The sequence below is a fragment of the Mesoplodon mirus genome (genome assembly GCF_964341445.2).
Source record: "Mesoplodon mirus genome assembly, chromosome: 9".
NCBI classification, from domain to species: domain Eukaryota; kingdom Metazoa; phylum Chordata; class Mammalia; order Artiodactyla; family Ziphiidae; genus Mesoplodon; species Mesoplodon mirus.
The window spans coordinates 96,616,884-96,642,402 of NC_138985.1; the positions used below are offsets into that span (position 1 = coordinate 96,616,884).

General features: G+C 41.0%; 1 protein-coding gene across 1 annotated transcript in view; it reads left to right on the forward strand.

The window, feature by feature from the left end:
• Positions 1-25,519, forward strand: part of EXOC4 (exocyst complex component 4) — an 815,775-nt gene that overhangs the window by 570,147 nt on the left and 220,109 nt on the right. The window contains exon 11 of the mRNA XM_082632942.1: positions 6,608-6,827. Coding sequence (XP_082489068.1) covers positions 6,608-6,827 — 220 coding nt within the window. The remainder of the gene's footprint in view (positions 1-6,607; positions 6,828-25,519) is intronic.

Sequence of the window (25,519 nt, forward strand, 5' to 3'; positions counted from 1 at the left end):
CAGAGAAGTGATGCTGTATTCTTCTCTGCATCATGTCATATGGCACATGATGTCAGTTTGTCCCATTACTGATAATGTTGGCTGTAGAATTTTTTAAACTACTAGGCTGTGAATATAAGGAATACTTATACACTGTGAGCAAGTATTTTCATTCAACTGAATATTGCTCTCATTGCAACTTCTAAAATACAGTACAGGTCCTCTTTGTTCAAGAGTACTTCCAGCTGGTGGCAGCCGTAATTGTTGGCTGAGATGAAATGGAAGAAATGGAGCTTTACAATAAGATGGAATTTGTGATGAGGAGTCTGGGTTAAGGAATGGGCTTGGGAAGCTTGAATGAAATTTTAATTAGTATAATTTTCCTGGATAGAAATCAAATCAGTATAAAAATTTTGAAAATACTGGGTCAGGTGTGGGTACTGTGTGTTCATGTATGCATTCCAATGGACACATACTTGCTATAAGGAAGAGTAAATTTAAAATATAGGTACTGCATATGTACAGATTTTTGGAGGCCCACTGGTTGATGATAATCTGAAAATAAAACCTTTGGTGAAATGTTTACAAATGGCAACATTAGAATTTAGGAAATAAGATCCATGCTGTAGACTTTCAAAGGCAGTAAAAATACGTTGCCTACACTATGTGTTTTTCGGTTTATCCTACTCTACAGCTTGAGGTTTGGGAGCCTGATCTGAATAAGTTTCTTCAAATCCTATAATTAGATACTCCTCCTATAGCATTATGTAGATCCTCCTCTTTGATTCTCATTCTCTCTCTTTCCATATACACAGATGTACCTGTGCTTTGTTTGCCTTCTCATCATTTACAAGGATAGGATATCCCTAGTGTGAAAGCACTTCATAAGATTAGATAATACCCTTTTGACAGGGTTCCATCTGTGTTCCATCTTAACTTTGAAGTGTTTTCTTTCCTAATGAGATTCTTTCCACTGTTCAAAATTCAATGTTTTCTTACTTCTATAAAGCTGATTAGGAGCATTGTTGGAAGACAGGGCTTTTTGATGAATCTCCTCTATACCCGTGACTGACTCTCCCATCTCCCATTCAACAGATTACTTTTACAGTTCTTAATAGGTGAACGGATCCATGCAGCATACTTTGGGAATCTGGGGGAAATAAAATATAGACTAGCCCATGAAAAATGATGAGGAGCTACTCCTAGTATTTTAACTTGTAGAAATAATTCAACAGAAGCAAAATGAAGATGTTCACTGTAGGATTATCTGTAATAAAACCAGGAAGCAGCATTAATGTTTCCTAATAGATGTTTGGGTTAATAATGTATTGATGGAATGAATCTTACTATTATGAGTATTATCCTCTGTGAAAGGGCAAATATGAAGTATTGTGAACAACCATATTGCATAAAGCAAAAAACAATGTGAGAAGGTGGGCAAGGACTAGAGAATACTCTTTCAGTCCAAGGCATCTGTGGTGGCGATATGGGATAGTTTTCTTTCTTTCTTTTTCTATGAATCTTTTATTTGGACCTCCAGTCCACATCCTTGGGAGAAGGGCATTATTTATTGGAGAGGTCACACCCTAGTTTTAGGAACTATGGGTTGAAATTAAAGGAGCTATTAATTTTATTCAATATTATTAATTTTATTCAATTTTATTATTCTATTTTATTTCATTCACCATTTATTTCCTGAGAACCTACTGTGTACCAGCCATGGACTAGTATTATGCACTGAGGATGCGTCAGTGAGAAATTTACACTTGACCCCTGGCCACGTGGGGTTTTGGTCATTCCTACATCCACGTGTTGCTGAAATAGTCAAAGTAATCATCTAATGGCCCATATTGCCAATTATGGATAATTGCACGGGAAAGTAAAGGAGCAAGTGAAAAAAATGACAAAATACGTCACACTTTGCTCTAGTCTCCAAGCTCATCAGGATTTGTGTACTGAGAGTAATTATACAAATAGCAGCAGCCACGACTTAATTAGCAGTTAACTTTATGTCAACCTCTGTGCTGAGCGCTTAACTTTTATTTCCTTATTTAGTCATCAAAACAAATCCTGCATGTTATATCCATTTTTACAGAATACACAAATAAGATGAAGAGAAGCTAAGTAACCTGCCCAAGACTATACATTCAAGATCCAGACCCAGGAATACCTACTTTACGTGTCTTGCCCTTGGCCACTCCACTTCCCTAAACCTTTCCTCTCTGCAGTGACTGTGAGTGTGATTCGCCTCCTGGATGCCTAGGAAGGTTCTTACTCTGTGTCCTTCCTGCCCAAGAAAGGGCATTTTGCCATGTAATGTGATCGCTTCTCATTTTTTCCAGAGAAAAGAAGAGGCTGGTGAGACAGCCCTTATTTTTCTCTTTCATTCTCTTCTGCATGTTTTATGCCTTCTGAACAGTGAGGACCCTCACAGCTCCCAAAGCAGATTTGGAAACATGTTGAATGGGTCCCCTCAAGTTAGAGATGACACCTTCAACCTGAATGTGTCATTTTAGACTGATGTGTGTGCTTTAGGGAATAAATGATTTGTATTCGAAAGAGATCATTCAGCTGAAAGTAATGGGAGCGCCTCCATCCGTGCTGCTCAGAGCAGTTTCATGTTTTAGGGGCACCAAAGACAAATAAGGGACTAGAAAAAAAGAAAAAGTGGATAATTTAGAGCCTCTGTCACTTTGTTTAGGAGCAGGTTAACTACTAAAAATCTCCTCCTAATAACTGGTAAAGATTTTGCAAATGCAAAAAGTACTTCTGCTCAGAAAACTCTTCTTCTAAGTCCCATTGAAAAGAATAAATAGGGTTTCCGATGATTGGTATATTTACTTGTTATTAATAACAGTGGTTGTCTTTCAGAGTCAGACCAAGGGGACCAAGATGCCCCTGGGTGGATGGTTTCTCTGAGGGTTAGATGAGATCAGAAGGAGGCCACATAGTACGATGTGGTATTTGGAGATCTTAAAATTATAGCCATGGTTAACTAACTATGTACTCTTTATTTCTTCATTTTTTTCCTGGCTTCTTCTACTCATTCTCTTCTTAAAGATTTATTATATCTTGTTTTGGGTCAGGCTTTTATTTCCCTTTCCATGTTGATTACATCAATTAAGAAACCTCATTGCTGTTTGTCATGGCTTCTCAATTTCCACTTTCCTGGGTGACTGTGATTATCCCCTGTGTTCTCCTTCCTTCCCCCCCCCCCCACATGCCACAGAGATTAATGGAATGTTTCACTGGTGATATGGAAGAACAACCATGATGTATTTATTTATTAAGTAAAGGAAACTCTTCATTAGGTTAAACGGCTAAACGTAAGGAACATTTATACACCAAACTTTAAATGTGGTCTAATTGGAAAGCAATTTATGAAATATAGTCTTTGATAAATGTCGATAATTTTTACACTAATTTAATTTTATTTGAGTAGCTAATATATTCACAGTTTTTAAAACAATCAAATGATTATAAAAAGTTAAAATTGAAAGGTATATTCCCAGTCCTCTGCCAGGCCCCACCACCATCCCTGCTTCCTGTAGGTACTCACTTTTACTAGTTTTTTGTGAATCCCTCCAGGATGTCTTTATAATAAATTAAATAACTGAGGTTATATAATTCTTATATGCAGGTTAGTATAGTAAATATGAACACTGCTAAATACCTTGCTTTTCTCACTTAACAATATATATCCTAGAGATCTTTTCATGTTGGTGCATCAAAAGCTTCCATGTTTGAGAGTTGGGGCTGCTGCCCAGTATTGCAAAATGTGTAGATTCACCATAGTTTATTTAACTGATCTCTCATTGATGGATTTTTTACATTGTTTCCAGTCTTTTGCCATAAAAACAGTGCTACACTGATCTCTGTACCCTGTACATAGATCATCTCATCCATATTTAGATAACAGCTGTCGGAAGAATTTCCCAGAAGTGGGATTTCTGGGTCAAAGGAAATGTATTTGTAATTTTGGATGATAGTGCCAGTTTGCCCTTCATAAGGGTTGTAATGTTTTTCACTCCCATCAGCAATATATGAGAATGGCTCTTTGTCCACACTTAAACCGACAGTGTGTTTTCAGACTTTTGGAATCTGGCTGATGTATGGGTATAAAAAATGGTATCTCACAATGGAATATTACTCAGCCATAAAAGAAATGAAATTGAGTTATTTGTAGTGAGGTGGATGGACCTAGAGTCTGTCATACAGAGTGAAGTCAGAAAGAGAAAAACAAATACTGTATGCTAACACTTATATATGGAATCTAAAAAAAGAAAAAATGGTTCTGAAGAACCTAGGGGTAGGACAGGAATAAAGACGCAGACGTAGAGAACGGACTTGAGGATATGGGGAGGAGGAAGGGTAAGCTGGGACGAAGTGAGAGAGTGGCATGGACATATATACACTACCAAATGTAAAATGGATAGCTAGTGGGAAGCAGCACATAGCACAGGGAGATCAGCTCAGTGCTTTGTGACCACCTAGAGTGGTGGGATAGGGAGGGTGGGAGGGAGGGAGACACAAGAGGGAAGAGATATGGGGATATATGTATATGTATAGCTGATTTACTTTGTTATAAAGCAGAAACTAACACACCATTGTAAAGCAATTATACTCCGATAAAGACGTTAAAAAAATAAATAAATAAACAAATAATAAAAATACATTAATTACCAAAAAAATGGTATCTCAGTATAGTTTACTTTTCATTTTTCTGATTATGAATGAAGTTAAAACTTTTGGTGTGTTTAATGGTCACTTACTGTAAATTGTCGTTTCATGTCTTTTGATCATTTTTCTATGTTCTTTGGTTTTTTTTTTTTACTGACTGTCATCTGTGACATAAGTTGCACATATATATTCCCAGTTAGTTGTTCATTTTTTCATCTTTATTTCATATGATTCTGTTTCATTTTATTTCGCTTTTACACTTTTGAGAAAAATTTAAAGTACAAGGCCACTCTTACTTTGCAAAGCATTGTGGAACTGTAAAACTCACCATGCATAGCAATATTCATCAATGGGGAAAATCACAATTGTTTCATGACTTTAAAATTTTTTGTGAAAACATTAAAAATTCTCTACTGTCAGTTACAAATATATACAGAAATGAAAAATAGAACTAATATGTATTCATACACTGTAACATTAGAAACACTGAGAAGTAAAGTGTTTTCTTTATAAATCTTACCAGGAGTAATTTGAACAGTGCTTGCCACCTTCTTCTTTTTGGGTACTTTCTGATACACAGTGAGCATCTTTTCTGTGTGTTGGTGAAATGTCATACTTCCTTCTCAGTTTAGATCAGCTGCCAGCATTTTATTCTTTGCTTTTCAGTGTCGTGAAACATCTCCAAGGGCTCCTTTAAGGTAACATTTTTTTGCTGACATCCCTTCCTCTGGGATGTCTTCATCTCTTTTATCACAGCCATTTTCTCTTTTAAGGTCAGTAAGTTCACCTTTACTCTGGCTGCAGATACCTCTCAAATGGGGCCAGTGTCGATGTTCCCAGGGTCAGTTATTTCTTCTGTAAATCCATTTACATTCAGTTCAAATTTCGCTCCCAGTGTTACTTTCAGGTATTTTTTTTCCCCTGTACTTTTAGGTGTTTAGACCAATTCATTTTTTCAGTTATCCATTTTTATAAACTGTCACATGGGTCTATCACTGAGAGACAAGGAGACAACACAGCTACACACTTTGCTGTCTGTCCATGAACTGCGTAACGGATGTGCAGTGACCAATCGCTGCTTGACTTTGAAAGAAGTGACATGTTTTATCATTGATTATGATAAACATTAATTATTTACATAGAGATTTCTAGATCGAAGCCCTAGAGTTTGTACTTCATGCAGTTACTCACAGTTAACATACTGTGGTAACTGGAATTCAAATCTTGGTGTACTGGTGTTATTCACTAAACTTTAGTAACTTCCATTTGTGCATATCAGAACCATGAAAGCAGGAGCTGCCAGTGTAGAAGAGTACAAAGAATAACATAACAAATATCTGCATACTCATCTCTGAGTTTTGACAGTTCACATTCTGCTATGTATGCTTTAAGTGTTTTTAATAAAGGAAATTGGTCATTACAAATAAGGTTAAAGTTCTCCTTTGCCCCCACCTCCCATCCTGTTTCCTTTCATAACCTCCCAACAGCATCATAAATTTAAATACTCTCCTTTCTTTTTCTCTCTTTTTAAAAGTTCTATCTACACGTATAAAGATCCTAATAAGAAATATGCAGTATTTGCAGTGTACTTTTTGCTTTGCATCATAATTTGGTTTTTTGTTTATCATGCTTTCTTTTGCTTCTTATATTCTTATTTCCTTCTTGAATTAATAAAAAATATTTTTGTCTCTCCTTTTTTCCCCCTAGTGTGGAATTTTTGTTTCTGTTTCATCCCATTTCTATTGAATAAGTGAAATAACTTGTGTTAGAAAAAACTCATCTGTAGGTGGATAATAGAGTGACCTGCTCTTGTTTAGAATTCTGGTAATTTCCCCACATCTCTCCATGGAAGCAGCAAAAGCCAGAGATACCCATGTGTGTTTGGTCATATTTCGGTAGCTATCTTTCTGATACATTTAACAGTGGTTGCGCTCTGTTTGTCTTCCAGATTCATTCAGGAGATAGAGCACGCCCTGGGACTTGGCCCAGCCAAACAGTGTCCTCTTCGAGAGTTTCTCACCGTGTACATCAAAAACATCTTCCTCAATCAGGTCTTGGCCGAGATCAACAAGGAGATTGAAGGAGTCACGAAAACATCTGACCCCCTGAAGATCCTAGCTAACGCAGACACCATGAAAGTGCTGGGGGTGCAGCGGCCTCTCCTACAGGTAATCACATCCTTTGAACTTACTGTTTTTACCTGCAGTTTTCATTGACTTGGCAAGAGTCACAAATTGAAAAAAGAAGGAGAGTTACCATCTGTTTCCATATTCATCAGGGACAAAACAAGAGGAGATAAATTAAACAGGCACCAGGGAAATTAAGGACTAGTGTAGAGATAATGGAAATTCCTGAAGATCTGTAAGAAAAAAGTGGTTAGCTTTGAATATGGGAGATGGTGAGTCTCATTAACATTCAGGCAACTCTTCATTATTGGCCTGGAATTTGTCCTTGAAAAGAACTCTCTTTCCAATGGTGAATGCATCCTGGAGTAGAAGGACTTATAGGAAGGAAGTTATTCTGCCTAACCTCAATTACCAACAGTAAACCCTCTGTACCATTTGAGGGCTGACTTACCCTATATAACTTGGCTACCTCACAGTGCATTTGAACCCACCCAAAAAACTGGCTTTTAAAAGTCAGATCATTTATTAATTTAAGTGATGATCATCTCAATATGAAAATTTTACTTTCATTGTATAAAGAAATGGTTTCTGGACAACAGAAATAAGATAATTTCTCAGATGTGTGGATTAATAGACTTGAGGTATTTGTTTTATATGCTTTAAGCCAGTGACTTAGAGGTAAATATAAGACTAAAAGAAAATTACTATGAGTTTCAATTCTGGCTATACGTTAATTATTATTACACTGTAATTGAATCTTTATAGTGTTTCTTCACTTAAGAGAATGATGGGTACAATAGCATAGTTTTATGTAAGTTGCATGGTATGAGGATATCTCAAAATGTAGAAGACTTGAGATCTTCAAAGAGAAGTTCTATAAGTGATATATATACATAGTTGCTTCAGTTGCCTGCCTTTACCTGCTTTTATATATGTCTTCCTTGATTCTTCCTTCTTTGTACATTAGAATGAATAGAAATGCTGGCCCTTTCACAGGGGAATGTCCTAGTTGTGAGCATTCTTTTTTTATAAGCAAATTCTTCTATGGTATTGAGAAAATAGAATAGAGGCATTCACTTCTCCCAGAACTTGAACAATAGCGTCACACCTAGGAAAGTATTTATTTGCATTGCCTGAGTTTATGTTGGATGTGTTCCTAGTGAAGATCTGTACTGAGCATGGGATGCAGAGAAGGGAGAATGGCAAAGGCATGTGCTCATCATCCCATCCCTCTGCTGAATTACTCTTCCACTGGCTCTTTGCATGGCCGGCATTCTTCTCTTGGTGCCTGTTCAAATGTCACCTCCACAGGGAAGCTTTTCCTAACTGTCCTACCTAAGTAGGTCCCCTTCCTTGGTTATTCTCCATCCCCCCCCTGCCCCCACCTCCTGCTCCCAATCTGTCTGTTCTCAACACTGAAGCCAAACTCTATGAACTGTTACCACCAAAACTCCCTTGCCAAGTGACTTGTGATCAGGTTCTGCCAATAGGAAGCACCAGCAGGAGATTGGAGGGTAAAAGGATAAAGATGTTGGGTTCTTATCTCCTTCCTTTCCACTTTGGATCATAGTTTTTTGTTTGTTTGTTTGTTTGTTTGTTTTGCGGTACGCGGGCCTCTCACTGCTGTGGCCTCTCCCGTTGCGGAGCACAGGCTCCGGACGTGCAGGCTCAGTGGCCATGGCTCACGGGCCCATCCCACATAGCACGTGGGATCTTCCCGGACCGGAGCATGAACCCGCGTCCCCTGCATTGGCAGGCAGACTCTCAACCACTGCGCCACCAGGGAAGCCCTGGATCATAGTTTTGGCTTTGGGTGCCTCCCTCTGTAACCAGAGGTCCTGGCAGGCACACCTCCTGTATGGCTTCAGCTCTCACTGGACACTGGTCATACCATCTCTCCTCCTTGGCCCTTGATGATAGCTTTCTGCTGTTATTGGTCTCTGGGTGCCTCAGCATCCCTTGTTGCTTCTTTCAGTGCTGCCCGTACCTCTGTCAGTCATCTCTTCATTAATATTTCTTCAGTTAGTCATCTGAATGGAATTCTGGTTTTTGTTAGGATCATGAATAGATCTCCCCAGTTAGTCACTATTTTAACATTTTAATTTTTTTCCTTCTTAGCACAATTATAATCATTTATTTTCTAGCTTGTTGATTTCCTATCTTTTCCCACTAGAAATTAAGTTCCAAAAGTATAGTACAGTATCAGACAGTAGGAAGACACTCGATAGTTTGTTGAATGAATGTTTATGTGTGTCGGTGGGTGGGTGGGTGGGTGGATGGACACAGTGAATAAATTTTGAGAGTCTTAACTGCAGAGTCGGAGTGGGAAGATGGGAAAGAGAGTGACAAAAACTTGTTTACATGTATCTTATGTCTGACAGTATCATTAACATCCTCTCCATCAGAAAACCTCTCAGTATGTATATCCCTTAAGTGTCATGCCGTATGCTGTACAGAGCAACTTTAATATGCTTAGTGTACTAATTTAAAAGAAATAATGCACTACAGAGTGAATCTGGGAACTAAAGATGCTGGCTCATTAAACATGATGATTTTCAACTTGAGTAACAAAGACAGATTAAAACTCCACTAGTTGACTACAGTCTGGGCCATGTCAGGGCCACACACTGCTGGCTAAATGGCATCTCTGGGCAGCCTACCGATGTGCTTGTCAAGTCACTCCTAACCTCATCACCAGCCATTTGTACATGTTACTACGCCTCTTGTTCTTTAAGTCAGTTACTCCGTTCTGAGGCTATGTAAGAACTTCAACTTTACCTCTTCTCTCTTTGACCTTGTCAAGATATGATAGTTATATGTAAGTGAATAAGTCTTAAAACTAAGGCCATGCAAGTTATCAACCTCCAAATATGTTTACAGAGCCCAAACACCTGCTTTCTTATTTTGTTATTTTGTTGTCCTCTCTTTCTTCATAAAAATTTTATGAGAATGCAAATTAGTTAGACCATATCAGTAAATTTGTTTAATATTCTCAGTTATGAGGTTAAAAAAGCAAGTGAGGAGGTGGTTATTTTCCTTTCCCATCTTGAGAAAGTCTCTTGCTTTATAATGATTGTAAATTGTTTTCAAACATAATTTCCCATGCTCAAATTTCAGTGTCTCTTAAAAGTGTTTCAGTGTCACCTTGATATTTTTATTCTCAGCTAATTATACGTAACTAAAGAAAAATAATGGAGAAGTTATTCTCCACCATTTTAGCTGAGAGTACAAAACAATAGTTAAGAAGGGAGCTTGAAGAAATATGTGTATGTGTGAAAAATGCAGGCGGGTTAAGTATTCAATTACGTGTCCTTCAAAGTCATTCCCTCGGCTAGACTGTTGTTTGGTCACAGAGTGGAAAGGGTCGTGCCTTTCCCTGGAGGCACCACCCAGTGTCATGAAGCATCAGCCCAACTGGATTCTCCAGAGAGAGTGGACAGACAGCTGTCTCAGTGCTGCTTCCATCTACTTATCTGATGAGGTGCAGAGGCAGAAAACCCCAGGACATTTTGTCCTTTCCTCTTTGAAATGACATTGGTCAGGATAGACAGTCGGTTATAAGGGGGCATTTACTTGGGCAATACCGTAGTTTTGCATTGGTAGTTTTACTTTCTAGGCACCGAATTCATAGGAGGGAAGGAAGGAAATAGGAAGGAAGAACTTACAAGCACCATTTTATAGGTGACACAACTGTGCAGATACCCAAAGTGACAGAGCAGCGTGGTTCTAGTAGTAACAGTGGAAGTCTAATGGTGGTAATGCTACCATTCATAATACTAAACAGTAGTGATGGCGACAACCAGCGCTTTAATACATCTACTGTGAGCCAGACACTATTGAGTGCTTTATACGTATTGACTTGTGAATGTTGTTTGGTGTTGTTTGTTTTTCTGTTTTTTTTTTTTTTTTTGCGGTACGCGGGCCTCTCACTGTTGTGGCCTCTCCCGCTGCGGAGCACAGGCTCCGGACGCGCAGGCTCAGCGGCCATGGCTCACGGGCCCAGCCGCTCCGCGGCATGTGGGATCCTCCCGGACCGGGGGCACGAACCCGTGTCCCCTGCATCGGCAGGCGGACTCTCAACCACTGCGCCACCAGGGAAGCCCGACTTGTAAGTGTTTTATATGCATTGACAACAGCTTTGTGAAGGTGGCATTCTTATTATAAGGAGGAAACTGAGAAACAATGAAATTAGCTAACTTGGCCATCCATAGTCACCTAGCTCGCAACGCTAGAACTGTAATTCAAACCCAGGCGACCTAACCCTGGCTCCCGTGCTCTGACCTATTTGTTACTAGTCTGCTATGAGATGGGCAGAGTTTGAGAGGAAGCATTTTTTTTTTTTTTTTTTTTTTAGCAATTTGACATTGTCTGTTGAACCTAACAGTAAAAAATTGGGACTTGTGTTTTTATCACCAGGTTTTTAAAAATTTCTTTTTTCTAGTAATTCATTTTATAAAAGTATCCATCTGTGACAGACTCGGGGGATGGGGGGAGAGTTTGGAACCAGACTCTCACCACAGCCAGAGATGTACTGCTCTAAATCCGTATATTGCCTCACAGGAGTAGAAGTGTAAAACCAATGCATCTTTCTTGCCTCAGTGTCTAAACCACTTTCCAACAGATGGAATAGCTCGGATACTTGTTACAGATGGTTCCCTCCTAAATCCCCAGCTCCTGCAACCATGCCTGCTATAGAGAAGGCAATGTTGAATAAATGGCTGAGTGGATGAAAATGAATGAATGAATGATGACTTCCTTAGTACAGGGGCATGGGTGTGCGTGTTTTGCCCCCATGGTGTCAGATTCATGGTCTTGGGTTTAAGATTCATGACAATGTTTAAATTAAAATGTCACAGTTCTTATGCCTCTGATGCTCCCAGATAGAAGCAGGATGGACTATACTTCATGCTGTTACCATCTGCGAGTCCTCTATTACCATCACTTTTTCTGAAGAATGGCTCCATCCATTGCAAGACAAAGTATACTGACTCCAATTAAAGAAATCCATTAAGAGAAATTCCTTATTGCTCTTGAGTCAGATCTTCTGGCATTGCGGACATGGAGCTATGGAAACAATTGATTGTTTGAAGTGGATACTCCCCCATGCCTTATATGTAACAGGCGTCTACCAACTGTTCATTTGTTAGACATGAGGAAAAATTCCCTCAGTTCCCTAGTTTATCACTGTTTGGGGGATGTAATTTATTCTTCCTTAGTGTCTCCACCCAAAAAAGGGGAGGGGGGACTAATGCTTAAGTTTTTTTAATCCCTTACCTATCACATAGCTGAATGGACATCTGTATGAACAAAAAATACAAGTAAAGTTTTTTCCCCTATCTCCCAGTGGAATACCCGGTATCCTTGTTACTTAGTGGTCTGTGGACAGGAACATCAGACCTCTGAGTCAGAATCTGCATATGTACGGCATCCCCAGGTGATATGTATGTACATTAGATTTTGAGAAGCACGGCCTTGTACCAGTGCAACATGAAGTGTGATCCATGGACTGGCAGCATCCACATCACCTGAGTTTGTGAGAAATGCAGATTCCTGAACCTCACTCCACTCCGGGATGGGGCGCAGGAACCTCTGGTCTAACTAGCCCTCTAGTTGATTTTAATAGAGACAGAACTTTTAGAAGCATTGCCTTAATACCAGCGTTTCCAGCTGGAGGTTAGGAAATGGGGCTCTAACACTGTGGACTCTTAGCCTTGAGATAAACAACAGTAGTTAACTTCAAAAAGCTATTCAGCTTTGTTTCATACAGGCACAGAAATTGTAAAAACAATATTTGCAGCAGCAGCAGAAGCTGCTTCCTAGTCTAGCACGTTGCTGAATTTTGCAGAGTTCTTTCTATACACAGGATGAGACTACGTTTTCTGGCTCATGTAGGGCAATGTGAGACAGAGACAGCTTTCTAGTGCTTTGGCTTATGTTCCCCCATCATTGGAGAGAAAAAAAAAACATAAGCTGTGCAAGTCAAAAATTTTAGGCAATCTTAAAACATTTAAAGCATATTTTCATTTTCCTCATTGCCCCAGTATGTGTCAGAGCACATCTGAGAAGTCAGATGGTTAGAGGCGGCCTGCAAACCCCACCCTCTCATCTCTTCCTCATCCTCCTGTGCTTTCCCCGGCTACCTGGAGGGGTGTGGTTCTCAACAATACCCATTAGAATCACCTAGGAGCTTTCTGAACACACCTAGATCCCATCCCAGAGCTTTGGTTCAGTTGGTCAGGGGTGGGGCCTGGGCATGCAGGTGTTATAAGCTGCCCAGATGATCCCAACATATGCAGCCTGAATTAATGCCGCTGGCCTGGATCTTTCTACTCCATAGAATCAGTTATTGCCCTGAGAGGAAGTACAAAAAAATTATAATTCAGGCATTCTTTAATTCACTTAGGTTTGTAACAGAGGGCTCTGTTTGATACTTTGAATCAAGCTTGATCCATAAGTCTTAGAATCAGATACAAATAGATTGAAACCCCAGACATTTCAATGGATAATTTTGTGATCAGGACCAAATTGCTAACCTCTCCATACCTGTTTCCTCCTCTATAAAACAAGAATAATAAAATCTGTGTCCTAGGAACACAGGCATCATTTCTAAGGTGTGGGCGGAGTAATGGTGGTAGAACACATCACCTTCGTTGCCCGTGTCACAGACACCTGGACTTCAGCATTGCCCGCTCTGTTACTGGCTACCCGCCTGCTCCCTGACTCTCACCTTCATAGACTTCTGATTTGTACTGACGGTGCCTCTGCACCCCTGCCATCTCTTTGTAGATTTCAGCCTGCATCTCCTCTTATCACTAACTTGCTGCTTACTCACTCCTGTTCTTTGTGCTCTAGCGCCCACCTATAACTTCTGTTTCCACTACCCTAGAGTGACAGCAGGAGATGGTATTGTTTCACTTCCTTTCTCTTTTTCCTGGATTTGCCCGCTGATCATTTGTTAGCAGCAGAGGCAGCATGCAGTATTTATGACCATTAAAGCTGCTATAGGCTTCCCTGGTGGCGCAGTGGTTGAGAGTCCGCCTGCCGATGCAGGGGACGCGGGTTCATGACCCGGTCTGGGAAGATCCCACATGCCGCGGAGCGGCTGGGCCCGTGAGCCATGGCCGCTGAGCCTGCGCATCTGCTCCGCAATGGGAGAGGCCACAACAGTGAGAGGCCCGCGTACTGCAAAAAAAAAAAAAAAAAAAAAAAAAAAAAAAGCTACTATGTTCGTTTCCTAGGGCAAACATAACAAATTACCACAAACTAGGTGGCTTAAAAAACAGAAATTGATGTTCTCATAGTTATGGAGGCCAGGAGCCACATTCCCTCCAATGGCTCTAGAGAAAGACCCTTCCCTGCTTCTTCCATCTTCTGGTGGTCCTGGTACTTCTTGACTTCTGGAAGCATAACTCCGATCTCTGCCTCCATCCTAACATGGGCTTCTCCCATGTTCTCCATTTTTCCATTTCTGGCTCTTATAAAGACACTGTCATTGGATTTAGGGCTCACCTTAATCCAGCATGATCTCACCTCAACCCTAACCTTAATTCTATCTACAAAGACCCTATTTCCAAGTAAGGTCACATTCTGAGATTGTGTGTGGAATGTTGGGAGGACACTATTCATCCCACTACAGCTAATAATTGGAAGCAAATTATATAGAATGCAACATATTCAACTTGCTATATTCTCCTTGAAAACCCTCTGGCAGGAAGCAGTGTAGAAGTATTGCTGTTAAGGCAATAGGGCCAAGGTGGCCTAAAGTTTAGGTGTCAGGAAGGTTCCAAATGAAAGTTTTTGGTGGGTTGAGTGATTGCTGGAGCTCTGGTTAAGCCTTACTGAAAGTTGGTAGACACAGCTGCTTACAGTGTAATGATTTGCCAGAGATAATTACACTGAAGCCCAAGCCTGTTATTTCCCCAGCTAAGCCAAGGTACTGCCGGTAACCTCTTGTTGGTTTCCCAGGGAAGTGTGGCCAGCAGCAATAGCATATGGTTTCATCATATCAAATTATGTTAATATGAAGAATGTTGGATTTCAGTGGTATTTGCATTGCGGCCAGTTGTTGCCACGGCACTCCATGGTGCAGAATAGATTTAGCTTTTATTAGCCTGAATAGATTAGTCCCATTTAAGGTCTGTAGGAAGTCATCATGAAAATCATTAAATGGAAAAGGCAGCTGATCAACTGATTTTTTTTTTTCTCCCCTGTAAGCTCTGAGAGTTGGTGCTAATGGTCTCACTGTGCTAAAATAAGTCTTAGAACCAAGATGCCTTGGGGTCTAATCTGATTCTTCAGTGTTTATCTAAACTGAAAGAAATACTAACACAGTGTGGGGGTTTGATTTTCTTTGAATTTTACTTAGTAAAGGTAAAATACAAGTAAGATAAAATATTCACCATCAATATTGTTTGGGTTCTTCATGACACATGAAGGCCTCAAGTAACCAACCAACTAGTGGTTGCTTCAGGTTTTTTTTGTTTTGTTTTGTTTGTTTTTTGTTTGTTTTGCGGTACGCGGGCCTCTCACTGTTGTGGCCTCTCCCATTTCGGAGCACAGGCTCTGGACACGCAGGCTCAGCAGCTATGGCTCACGGGCCCAGGCGCTCCACGGCATGTGGGATCTTCCTGGACCGGGGCACGAACCCGTGTCCCCTGCATTGGCAGGCGGACTCTCAACCACTGCACCACCAGGGAAGCCCCTGCTTCAGGTTTTATTGAGGAAGATGCAGTAGAAGATGCCTTTGTTCTTGTCTTTGGTTGTTCAGATTGTCACTGTGGCTTTCAACACTCACCTGTCCACTTCTGAGATAGCTGAGCAAATTAAGTCTTTCAGTACTAATGGGGACTTTGGGAATCTCATAACATTCATCTGTGTCTTCAGATTCTTATCAAGTTGTGGTCTTTTTGTATGATTAATTCTATTACTAGTTTAATACTTTTTATTTTTTGTAGAATTTTTGTTGTGGTTCTTCCTAGTCATTCAGGAAATGTAAATTTCATCATGGCATGGTGGGAAAAGCATATAAAATGGGGATCTGGTCTCCTTGTCAGTCCAGTGACCTTAGACAAGCCCAAGCCACCTATCTTCCCTGAACTTCATGTCCCTCATATGGAATGAGAATGATGCTAACTCAAGCAACCTCATAAGATTCAGGTGAGGAGTACAATGAAATCATGTATTCAGCAGGGCTTTCTGAACTGCTCTACATATTGAGTTGTTGTCTCATAATTGTTATTATTATTGGTCCACACACCCACATGATCATTCAGAAAATCCATTAGCATTAAAGGGAATGATGCTTACACCTACAGAAATGAAAAATATTTCCTATTAAATGAAAGGCTTCACTAGTTTTTACCAATAGCTTGTTTCATACATGATTAGACAACCAACATAAGAATCCAGCAATTTTTTCCCCACAGTTTATCGTGAGAATATTTGAAACATCTAAAAAGACTGGAAAAAAAAAAAACACCCGCACACTCACCATCAGGATTCTACAGTTAACACTTTACTGAATTGGTTTCATAGCATAACCAAACCTGGTAATTTGAAGTCTTTTTCAGCCATCCCAGAAATGAATTCCCAATCATTCCCTAAGCACTTTACCATGGTTTATAATATCTTACTTAGGAAATCTGAACATAAAGGGAAATAAATTAAGTGGGAAAGTAGTTGCTTTGTTAAGAGTGTTCACTTTCTAAACGTACCCATTCTGACGTTTCCTTTAAATGCTGTCATGGAACAGGCAATTGACCAACTCATGCTTGTGATTAATCTATAAGTACTGCCTTTACTGACATGATGCTACCAGGGAACTTGCCCTCATAACTGTTGATGAAAAAGGCTGTGAAGTGAGCAAATGAGAGATGATTTTTATTTACAGGCAGAATAAGCACGTAATATGATCAACTTGAATTTTACAAATATCTTTATAGTCTTATCTCCGGATGGAGAAGAAATAGGACCTTGTCTGGTTGGCTGGTTTTCTTAGAAAGTCCCTGGTTAACCAGACTTCTATCAGTAGCCTTTTGCAAATCAAGAAGAGGAGGATAGAAAAAGTGTGTGTGTGTGAAAACATATATATATTTCAACTAACTTCTTTTTTTTTTAACATCTTTATTGGAGTATAATTGCTTTACAATGGTGTGTTAGTTTCTGCTTTATAACAAAGTGGATCAGTTATACATATATATATATATGTTCCCATATCTCTTCCCTCTTGCTTATCCCTCCCTCCCACCCTCCCTATCCCACCCCTCTAGGTGGTCACAAACCACCGAGCTGATCTCCCTGTGCTATGCACTGCTTCCCACTAGCTATCTGTTTTACGTTTGGTAGTGTATATATGTCCATGCCACTCTCTCACTTTGTCACAGCTTACCCTTCCACCTCCCCATATCCTCAAGTCCATTCTCTAGTAGGTCTGTGTCTTTATTCCTAGGTTCTTCATAACTTTTTTTTTCTTAGATTCCATATATATGTGTTAGAATACGGTATTTGTTTTTCTCTTTCTGACTTATTCCCTCTGTATGACAGACTCTAGGTCCATCCACCTCACGGCAAATATCTCAATTTCGTTTCTTTTTATGGTTGAGTAATATTCCATTATATATATGTGCCACATCTTTATCCATTCATCTCTCAATGGACACTTAGGTTGCTTCCATGATCTGGCTGTTGTAAACAGTGCTGCAGTGAACATTTTGGTACATGACTCTTTTTGAATTATGGTTTTCTCAGGGTATATGCCCAATAGTGGGATTGCTGGGTTGTGTGATAGTTCTATTTGTAGTTTTTTAAGGAACCTCCATACTGCTCTCCATAGTGGCTGTATCAATTTACATTCCCACCAGTAGTGCAAGAGTGTTCCCTTTTTTCCACACCCTCTCCAGCATTTATTGTTTCTAGATTTTTTGATGATGGCCATTCAGACCGGTGTGAGATGATATCTCACATAGCGTTGTGGTCGGAAAAGATACTTGATACGATTTCAATTTTCTTAAATTTACCAGGGCTTGATTTGTGACCCAAGATATGATCTATCCTGGAGAATGTTCCATGAGCACTTGAGAAAAATGTGTATTCTGTTGTTTTTGGATGGAATGTCCTAGAAATATCAATTAAGTCCATCTTGTTTAATGTAACATTTAAAGCTTGTGTTTCCTTATTTATTTTCATTTTGGATGATCTGTGCATTGGTGAAAGTGGGGTGTTAAAGTCCCCTACTGTGATTGTGTTACTGTCAATTTCCCCTTTTATGGCTGTTAGTATTTGCCTTATGTATTGAGGTGCTCCTATGTTGGGTGCATAAATATTTACAATTGTTATATCTTTTTCTTGGATTGATCCCTTGATCATTATGTAGTGTCCTTCTTTGGCTCTTGTAATAGTCTTTATTTTAAAGCCTATTTTGTCTGATATGAGAATTGCTACTCCAGCTTTCCTTTGATTTCCATTTTCATGGAATATCTTTTTCCATCCCCTCACTTTAAGTCTGTATGTGTCCCTAGGTCTGAAGTGGGTCTCTTGTAGACAGCATATATATGGGTCTTGTTTTTTTATCCATTCAGCCAGTCTGTGTCTTTTTGTGGGAGTGTTTAATCCATTTACATTTAAGGTAATTATCGATATGTATGTTCCTTTTCCCATTTTCTTAATTGTTTTGGATTTGTTATTGTAGGTCTTTTCCTTCTCTTATGTTTCTTGTCTAGAGAAGTTCCTTTAGCATTTGTTGTAAAGCTGGTTTGGTGGTGCTGAACTCTCTCAGCTTTTGCTTGAATGTAAAGGTTTTAATTTCTCCATCAAATCTGAATGAGATCCTTGCTGGGTAGAGTAATCTTGGTTGTAGGTTTTTCTCCTTCATCACTTTAAATATGTCCTGCCACTCCCTTCTGGCTTGCAGAGTTTCTGCTGAAAGATCAGCTGTTAACCTTATGGGGATTCCCTTGTGTGTTATTTGTTGTTTTTCCCTTGCTGCTTTTTTTTTTTTTTTGCGGTACGCGGGCCTCTCACTGTTGTGGCCTCTCCCGTTGAGGAGCGCAGGCTCCGGACGCGCAGGCTCAGCGGCCACGGCTCACGGGCCCAGCCGCTCCGCGGCATGTGGGATCTTCCTAGACCGGGGCACGAACCCGTGTCCCATGCATCGGCAGGCGGACTCTCAACCACTGCACCACCAGGGAAGCCCCCTTGCTGCTTTTAATATGTGTTCTTTGTATTTAATTTTTGATAGTTTGATTAATATGTGTCTTGGCATGTTTCTCCTTGGATTTCTCCTGTATGGAACTCTCTGTGCTTCCTGGACTTGATTAACTATTTCCTTTCTCATATTAGGGTTTTCAACTATAATGTTTTCAAGTATTTTCTCAGTCCCTTTCTTCTTCTCTTCTTCTGGGACCCCTATAATTCGAATGTTAGTGCATTTAATGTTGTCCCAGAGGTCTCTGAGACTGTCCTCAGTTCTTTTCATTCTTTTTTCTTTATTCTGCTCTGCAGTAGTTATTTCCATTATTTTACCTTCCAGGTCACTTATCTGTTCTTCTGCCTCAGTTATTCTGCTATTAATCCCTTCTAGAGAATTTTTAATTTCATTTATTGTGTTGTTCATCATTGCTTGTTTCCTCTTTAGTTCTTCTAGGTCCTTGTTAAATGTTTCTTGCATTTTGTCTATTCTATTTCCAAGATTTTGGATCATCTTAACTATCATTTTTCTGAATTCTTTTTCAGGTAGACTGCCTATTTCCTCTTCATTTGTTAGGTCTGGTGGGTTTTTACCTTGCTCCTTCATCCGCTGTGTGTTTTTCTGTCTTCTCATTTTGCTTATCTTACTGTGTTTGGGGTCTCCTTTTTGCAGGCTGCAGGTTCGTAGTTCCCGTTGTTTTGGGGATCTGTCCCCAGTGGCTAAGGTTGGTTCAGTGGGTTGTGTAGGCTTCCTGGTGGAGGGGACTAGTTCCTGTGTTCTGGTGGATGAGGCTGGATCTTGTCTTTCTGGTGGGCAGGTCCACGTCTGGTGGTGTGTTTTGGGGTGTCTGTGGCCTTATTATGATTTTAGGCAGCCTCTGTGCTAATGGGTGGGGTTGTGTTCCTGTCTTGCTAGTTGTTTGGCATAGGGTGTCCAGCACTCTAGCTTGCTGGTCGTTGAGTGAAGCTGGGTGTTGATGTTGAGATGGAGATCTCTGGGAGATTTTCGCCGTTTGATATTACGTGGAGCTGGGAGGTGTCTTGTGGGCCAGTGTCCTGAAGTTGGCTCTCCCACCTCAGAGGCACAGCACTGACTCCTGGTGCAGCACCAAGAGCCTTTCATCCACACGGCTCAGAATAAAAGGGAAAAAAAGTAGAAAGAAAGAGAAAAAGAAAGAGGATAAAATAAAATAAAATAAAGTAAGATAAAATAAAGTTATTAAAATAAAAAATAATTATTAAGAAAAAAAAATTTTTAAGTAAAAAACACAACAAAAAAACAAGAACAACAGGAAAAAAAAAAAAAACGGATGGACAGAACCCTAGGACAAATGGTGAAAGCAAAGCTATAGAGACAAAATCTCACACAGAAGCATACACATACACACTCACAAAAAGAGGAAAAGGGGAAGAAATAATATATATTGCTCCCAAAGTCCACCTCCTTGATTTGGGATAATTTGTTGTCTATTCAGGTATTCCACAGATGCAGGGCACATCAAGTTGAGTGTGGAGATTGAATCCGCTGCTTCTGAGGCTGCTGGGAGAGATTTCCCTTTCTCTTCTTTGTTCGAGCAGCTCCGGGGGTTCAGTTTTGGATTTGGCCCCGCCTCTGCGTGTAGGCTGCCTGAGTGCGTCTGTTCTTCTCTCAGACAGGACGGGGTTAAAGGAGCCAGTGATTCGGGGGCTCTGGCTCACTCAGGCCGTGGGGGAGGGAGGGGCACGGAGGCGGGGCGAGCCTGCGCCGGCAGAGGCCGGCGTGACGTTGCACCAGCGTGAGGCGCGCCATGCGTTATCCCGGGGAAGCCGTCCTTGGATCCCGGGACCCTGGCAGTGGCGGGCTGCACAGGCTCCCAGGAGGGGAGGTGTGGAGAGTGACCTGTGCTCGCACACAGGCTTCTTGGTGGCAGCAGCAGCGGCCTTAGCGTCTCACGCCCGCCTCTGGGGTCCGCGCGTTTAGCCGCGTCCCGCGCGCGTCTCTGGAGCTCCTTTAAGCGGCGCTCTGAATCCCCTCTCCTCGCGCACCAGGAAACAAAGAGGGAAGAAAAAGTCTCTTGCCTCTTCGGCAGGTCCAGACTTTTTCCCCGACTCCCTCCCAGCTAGCTGTGGCGCACTAACCCCTTCAGGCTGTGTTCACGCCGCCAGTCCTCTCCCTGGGATCCGACCTCCGAAGCCCGAGCCTCAACTCCCAGTCCCCGCCCTCCCCGGGGGGTGAGCAGACAAGCCTCTCGGCCTGGTGAGTGCTGTCGGCACCGGTCCTCTGTGCGGGAATCTCTCCGCTTTGCCCTCCGCACGCCTGTTGCTGCGCTCCCCTCCGTGGCTCCGAAGCTCCCCCTCTCCGCCACCTGCAGTCTCCGCCACTGAAGGGTCTTCCTAGTGTGTGGAAACCTTTCCTCCTTCACGGCTCCCTCCCAGAGGTGCAGGTACCGTCCCTATTCTTTTGTCTCTGTTTTTTCTTTTGCCTTCCCCAGGTACGCGGGGAGTTTCTTGCCTTTTGGGAGGTCTGAGGTCTTCTGCCAGCATTCAGTGGGTGTTCTATAGGAGTAGTTCCACGTGTAGATGTATTTCTGATGTATCTGTGGGGAGGAGGGTGATTTCCGCGTCTTACTCTTCCGCCATCTTCCTCTCAACTAACTTCTCTATAGTATAGCCAGCTAGGCTTTTGGAGAAAGCCCAGAAGGGCTCGAAACGAAGAAATTATTTTTCTTTTGTCTGCAGAAAATCATCTGCAGCCAACCCCATATATTGTATAAGAATCATTAATTATCTGAAGTCTTTATTTTTTTAAGTCCATTAAAATTCCAGATGTTTTCTTCAGCAATCCATCAATTCTCATAATGTGTTTGGGCAGATTTTAATTTAGATGCAACTTTTCAAGAATTCATTTATTATATCTGGGTTATGAGGTCAGTTTAAAACCAACAGGCTGGAAGGGCTTGTCCACATGGATAGAGGAGTCATGAGGGACTGCTGAATGAGAAAGTAATTACAGTTAGTGACACTTGTTTACCAGCTTTGCTTGGTACTAAGAAACTTGTCTGAGCACCAGGCTGTTTCAGAATGACATCAATATAGGGATAAGCCTTGGGTTTTAAAGGAGGATTCTGAATTTACTTTCTAAGTAAAGGCAGGCACCAATGGCCATCTTGGTTGTCACCTAGACTGTTCTATGTAACAGGGCTTATTTGGGGTAAGTATTTTGAGACATTTGATTGTCTGCTGTCTGCTTTGATCTTGCCTCGGTCCACTCCTTGGTGGATAAGCAGGAGAGAAGGTAATGGCTTATGACAGATCTGCTGACGGGGGCTGAACTACATTAACTACTCTGTCGCTCAGATCTTTAGAGAGCTGCCTTTGCCTGAAATAGATTTGACTTTACTTGCTAACAAAGGTATTCTCAGATTTATTTCTTTTCATTAAATACAAGAGAAGAGGAAAAACATCCCATCAAAAGATACCAAGAAGGGAGAAAAGGCTGGCTTGACAGCCCAAGCAAATGATAGTTATCATTCTTGAGAGCAGCAGAATTGCTGATCTGGCAAGATTACTGGTGGGAGCTGGATGAATGTAGACAGAGAACTGCTGTTCTTGGGGAATTTTTGAGGTTCTTATCCTAAGTCATTTTTGCCCTGTCTGGATAGTGCAGCTCTTGCTTAGAGACGTTCTAGTGAGAAAAGGAAGAGGGAGAAAGAAGACTCTCTAAGCTTGCAAGTTAAATGGCCCTTTAAAATGAACTGTTCAAATAAAGCAGATGTTTTTCTTCGTGCTTTTCAAGGATACCTGTCCTACTCACAACGTTGGGTGTACTTTATCTTAGCTTAAACACTCTAAGATGGGCTGGTGAAATTCTGACATGTCAACTGTCAACTATAACAAGAGTGACACAACACAGTTGAATAGTTTCCACTGTTGAAATTCTAATGCAACTAAATGATAAATGTTTGCTCATTACACACCTGCTTTGTGCTATCACCGGACAAGGAGATGTGGAGAGGCAGAAGAAATTTAAAGCATGGCTCCCACTTCTCTGGAGCTTCTGGTTTAGTTGGGGAATCAGAATTCCTCACACCTATGGATGTGAGAACAGTAGAGGACCTTTGGTACCTGAACACTGACTGTGATGGTTCAGAAGATTTGCAGTTTAAGAGTTGAGGATTCAGCTGAGGGCTGGAGGATCCAAGAAACTTTAGCCAAGAGGTGGATCCTGAACTGGGACATTGTCGGATATGTAGAAATGGAGAAGGTGGGGTAGAAAGTGACCCAAACAAGGAACATAACCTAAGTGAAGACACCAAAGGATTGTTCATGAGATGATGGGATTAGTCTAGTTGAGTGAAGGAATGGAGAGTGAGAAGTAAGGTTCACAGGGCACAGGACTCCCACCGAGGTCTTAAACTTTGGCGGAACTGTTTCCTTTCTAACAGAGCCGCAAAAGGGTACACTCTCATCGATGCTCTTTTTTTTTTTTTTTTTTTTTAAGTTTCAGAACACAGAGTGGGCTTTGGTAGTTCACAGTCAAGATTAGAAGGCAGAGAGCCTGGGGTCAGAGAGGCCAGCCAAGGCAGGGGTCCAGTAATCCAGCTCTGAAAGGAAGACAGTTTCCGGTGAGTATTTCTCTCCAGACAGAAGCTTCAGGTAGTAACCTCATGGCTGCCTGAGGTTTGGTGACCTCAACCTTTTGATCCGATTTGAAGTCATTCTTCTGATTGATTGTCATGATTGACCAAACACACCACATGGGCTTACTTTCTGGGATAAGTGTTGTGCTCATAAATCGTCATCAGGTTTTCCTCTCTGAGCCCTCACCGGCAGCCACTGGATGGGGTCTTTCATCACCTCTGTCCACAAGAGCAGCCATTTGGCTGCAGCATGTTCATACTTGTTTAAAGACTGGACTGTACTTTTCTCACTTATGACCTTTTTAGACACACAGGAGCTCTGTCAGTTAAAGTCCTGCTTTGGGGAGAAGGCAACACACAGCTAACTTATTACGGGTTATCTATGTCATTATGTCTCTTTTGGATTGTACATATTGGAAATACAGCCTTTTGAGGAGGAAAAAAAACTCCATCTAGGCTTCTAGTTTCCCTTTCTTTTTCTTCCTCATTTTTATCTGCTTTTTTTCCCTCCATAGTTACAGCTATTCCCATGATGGATGGTCATATCTCTGGAGTCCTGAATACCCTGGGTATTCACTTGCAAATAGCCACAAAGTCAAATTCAGATAACTGCACTTCAACGATAGCCATTCTGTACTCTCCTCATCCAACACACACTACTTCTCTTTGCCCCACTTCAACCACAGGAGCTTAATTGCTTCTTCCTTTTTATTCCACAAAGCGTTTTTTAATTTGTTCTCCCCTTGGTTGTTCCAAGGTCAAGGCTGCCTATCAGGTGCTTGCAGAAGTGCTCTGGTGACCTTGCTTGCTGTGTTTGCCCCTGGCTTCCAAGGCTTTGTCTAGAATGAGCAGCTTGCCTGAGCGAGAGAGGGCTAGACAGGATGCAGATTTCTTACCTCTGGAACAAGAAGTATCCCTTTTTCTTCCATCCTTTCCAAGTTTTGTTTTAGAGCCAAAAGAAATCTCTGGCACATAGTAGGCACCCATTGCTTGAATGAGTTAAATGGAAATTGCCAGCAGTTATGTTAAAGTATGGCCTCTGGCTTACAGTTGGTACAGGGTATACAGAAGTAAACCTATGTTGTTTGCCAAGGAAAGTAGCTTTAAATTTTAGGGTTCTTTAAATAAACATTTTATTTTAGAAAGGTTTGAGATTTACAGAAAAGTGGCAAAGATGGTACAGTTCCCATACACCCCATACCCAGTTTTCCTTCTTATTCGTATCTTATGTTAGTATGGTGAATTTGTTACAATTAATGAACCCATATTGACACATTCCTATTAATTACAGTCCATGCTTTATTCAGATTGCCTTGTTTTTCACCTAAATGTCTTCTGTTCCCGGACTCCATCCAGGACACCACATTATGTTTCATTGTCTCTTTCAGCTCCTCTTGGCTGTAACAGTTTCTCAGACTTTCTTTTTTTTAAATGACATTGACAGCAGGTTAGATATGTGGTAGAATGTCCTGCAATATGGATTAGTCTGACGTTTTTCTCATAATTTGACTAGGGGTGTGTGTTTGGGGGAGGAAGACCACAGAGGTAAAGCGCCTTTCTCATCATGTCACATCAGGTGTGTATGCTATCAGCTTGACTTATCACCGTCACTGTCAACCTTGATTGCCTGGCCGAGGTTGTGTTTTGTCAGATTTCTCCACTAGAAAGTCACTCTTTTCCTCTGCTTTCCATAGTCTACTCTTTGGAAGGGATTCATTATGCACAGCACACACACTCAGGGGTGGGGAGAGAAAGAAAAGAAGTGGGGAGTTATGCTACACCTCCTTGAGGATGGAGTATCTGCATAAATGATTTGGAATGCTTCTGCCTGAAAGATTTGTCTCATTCCTCCCATTTTTTGTATTTATTCAATCATTTATTTATGTCAGTATGAACTCATGGATTTTTATTGTATACAGTAGATTATATAAT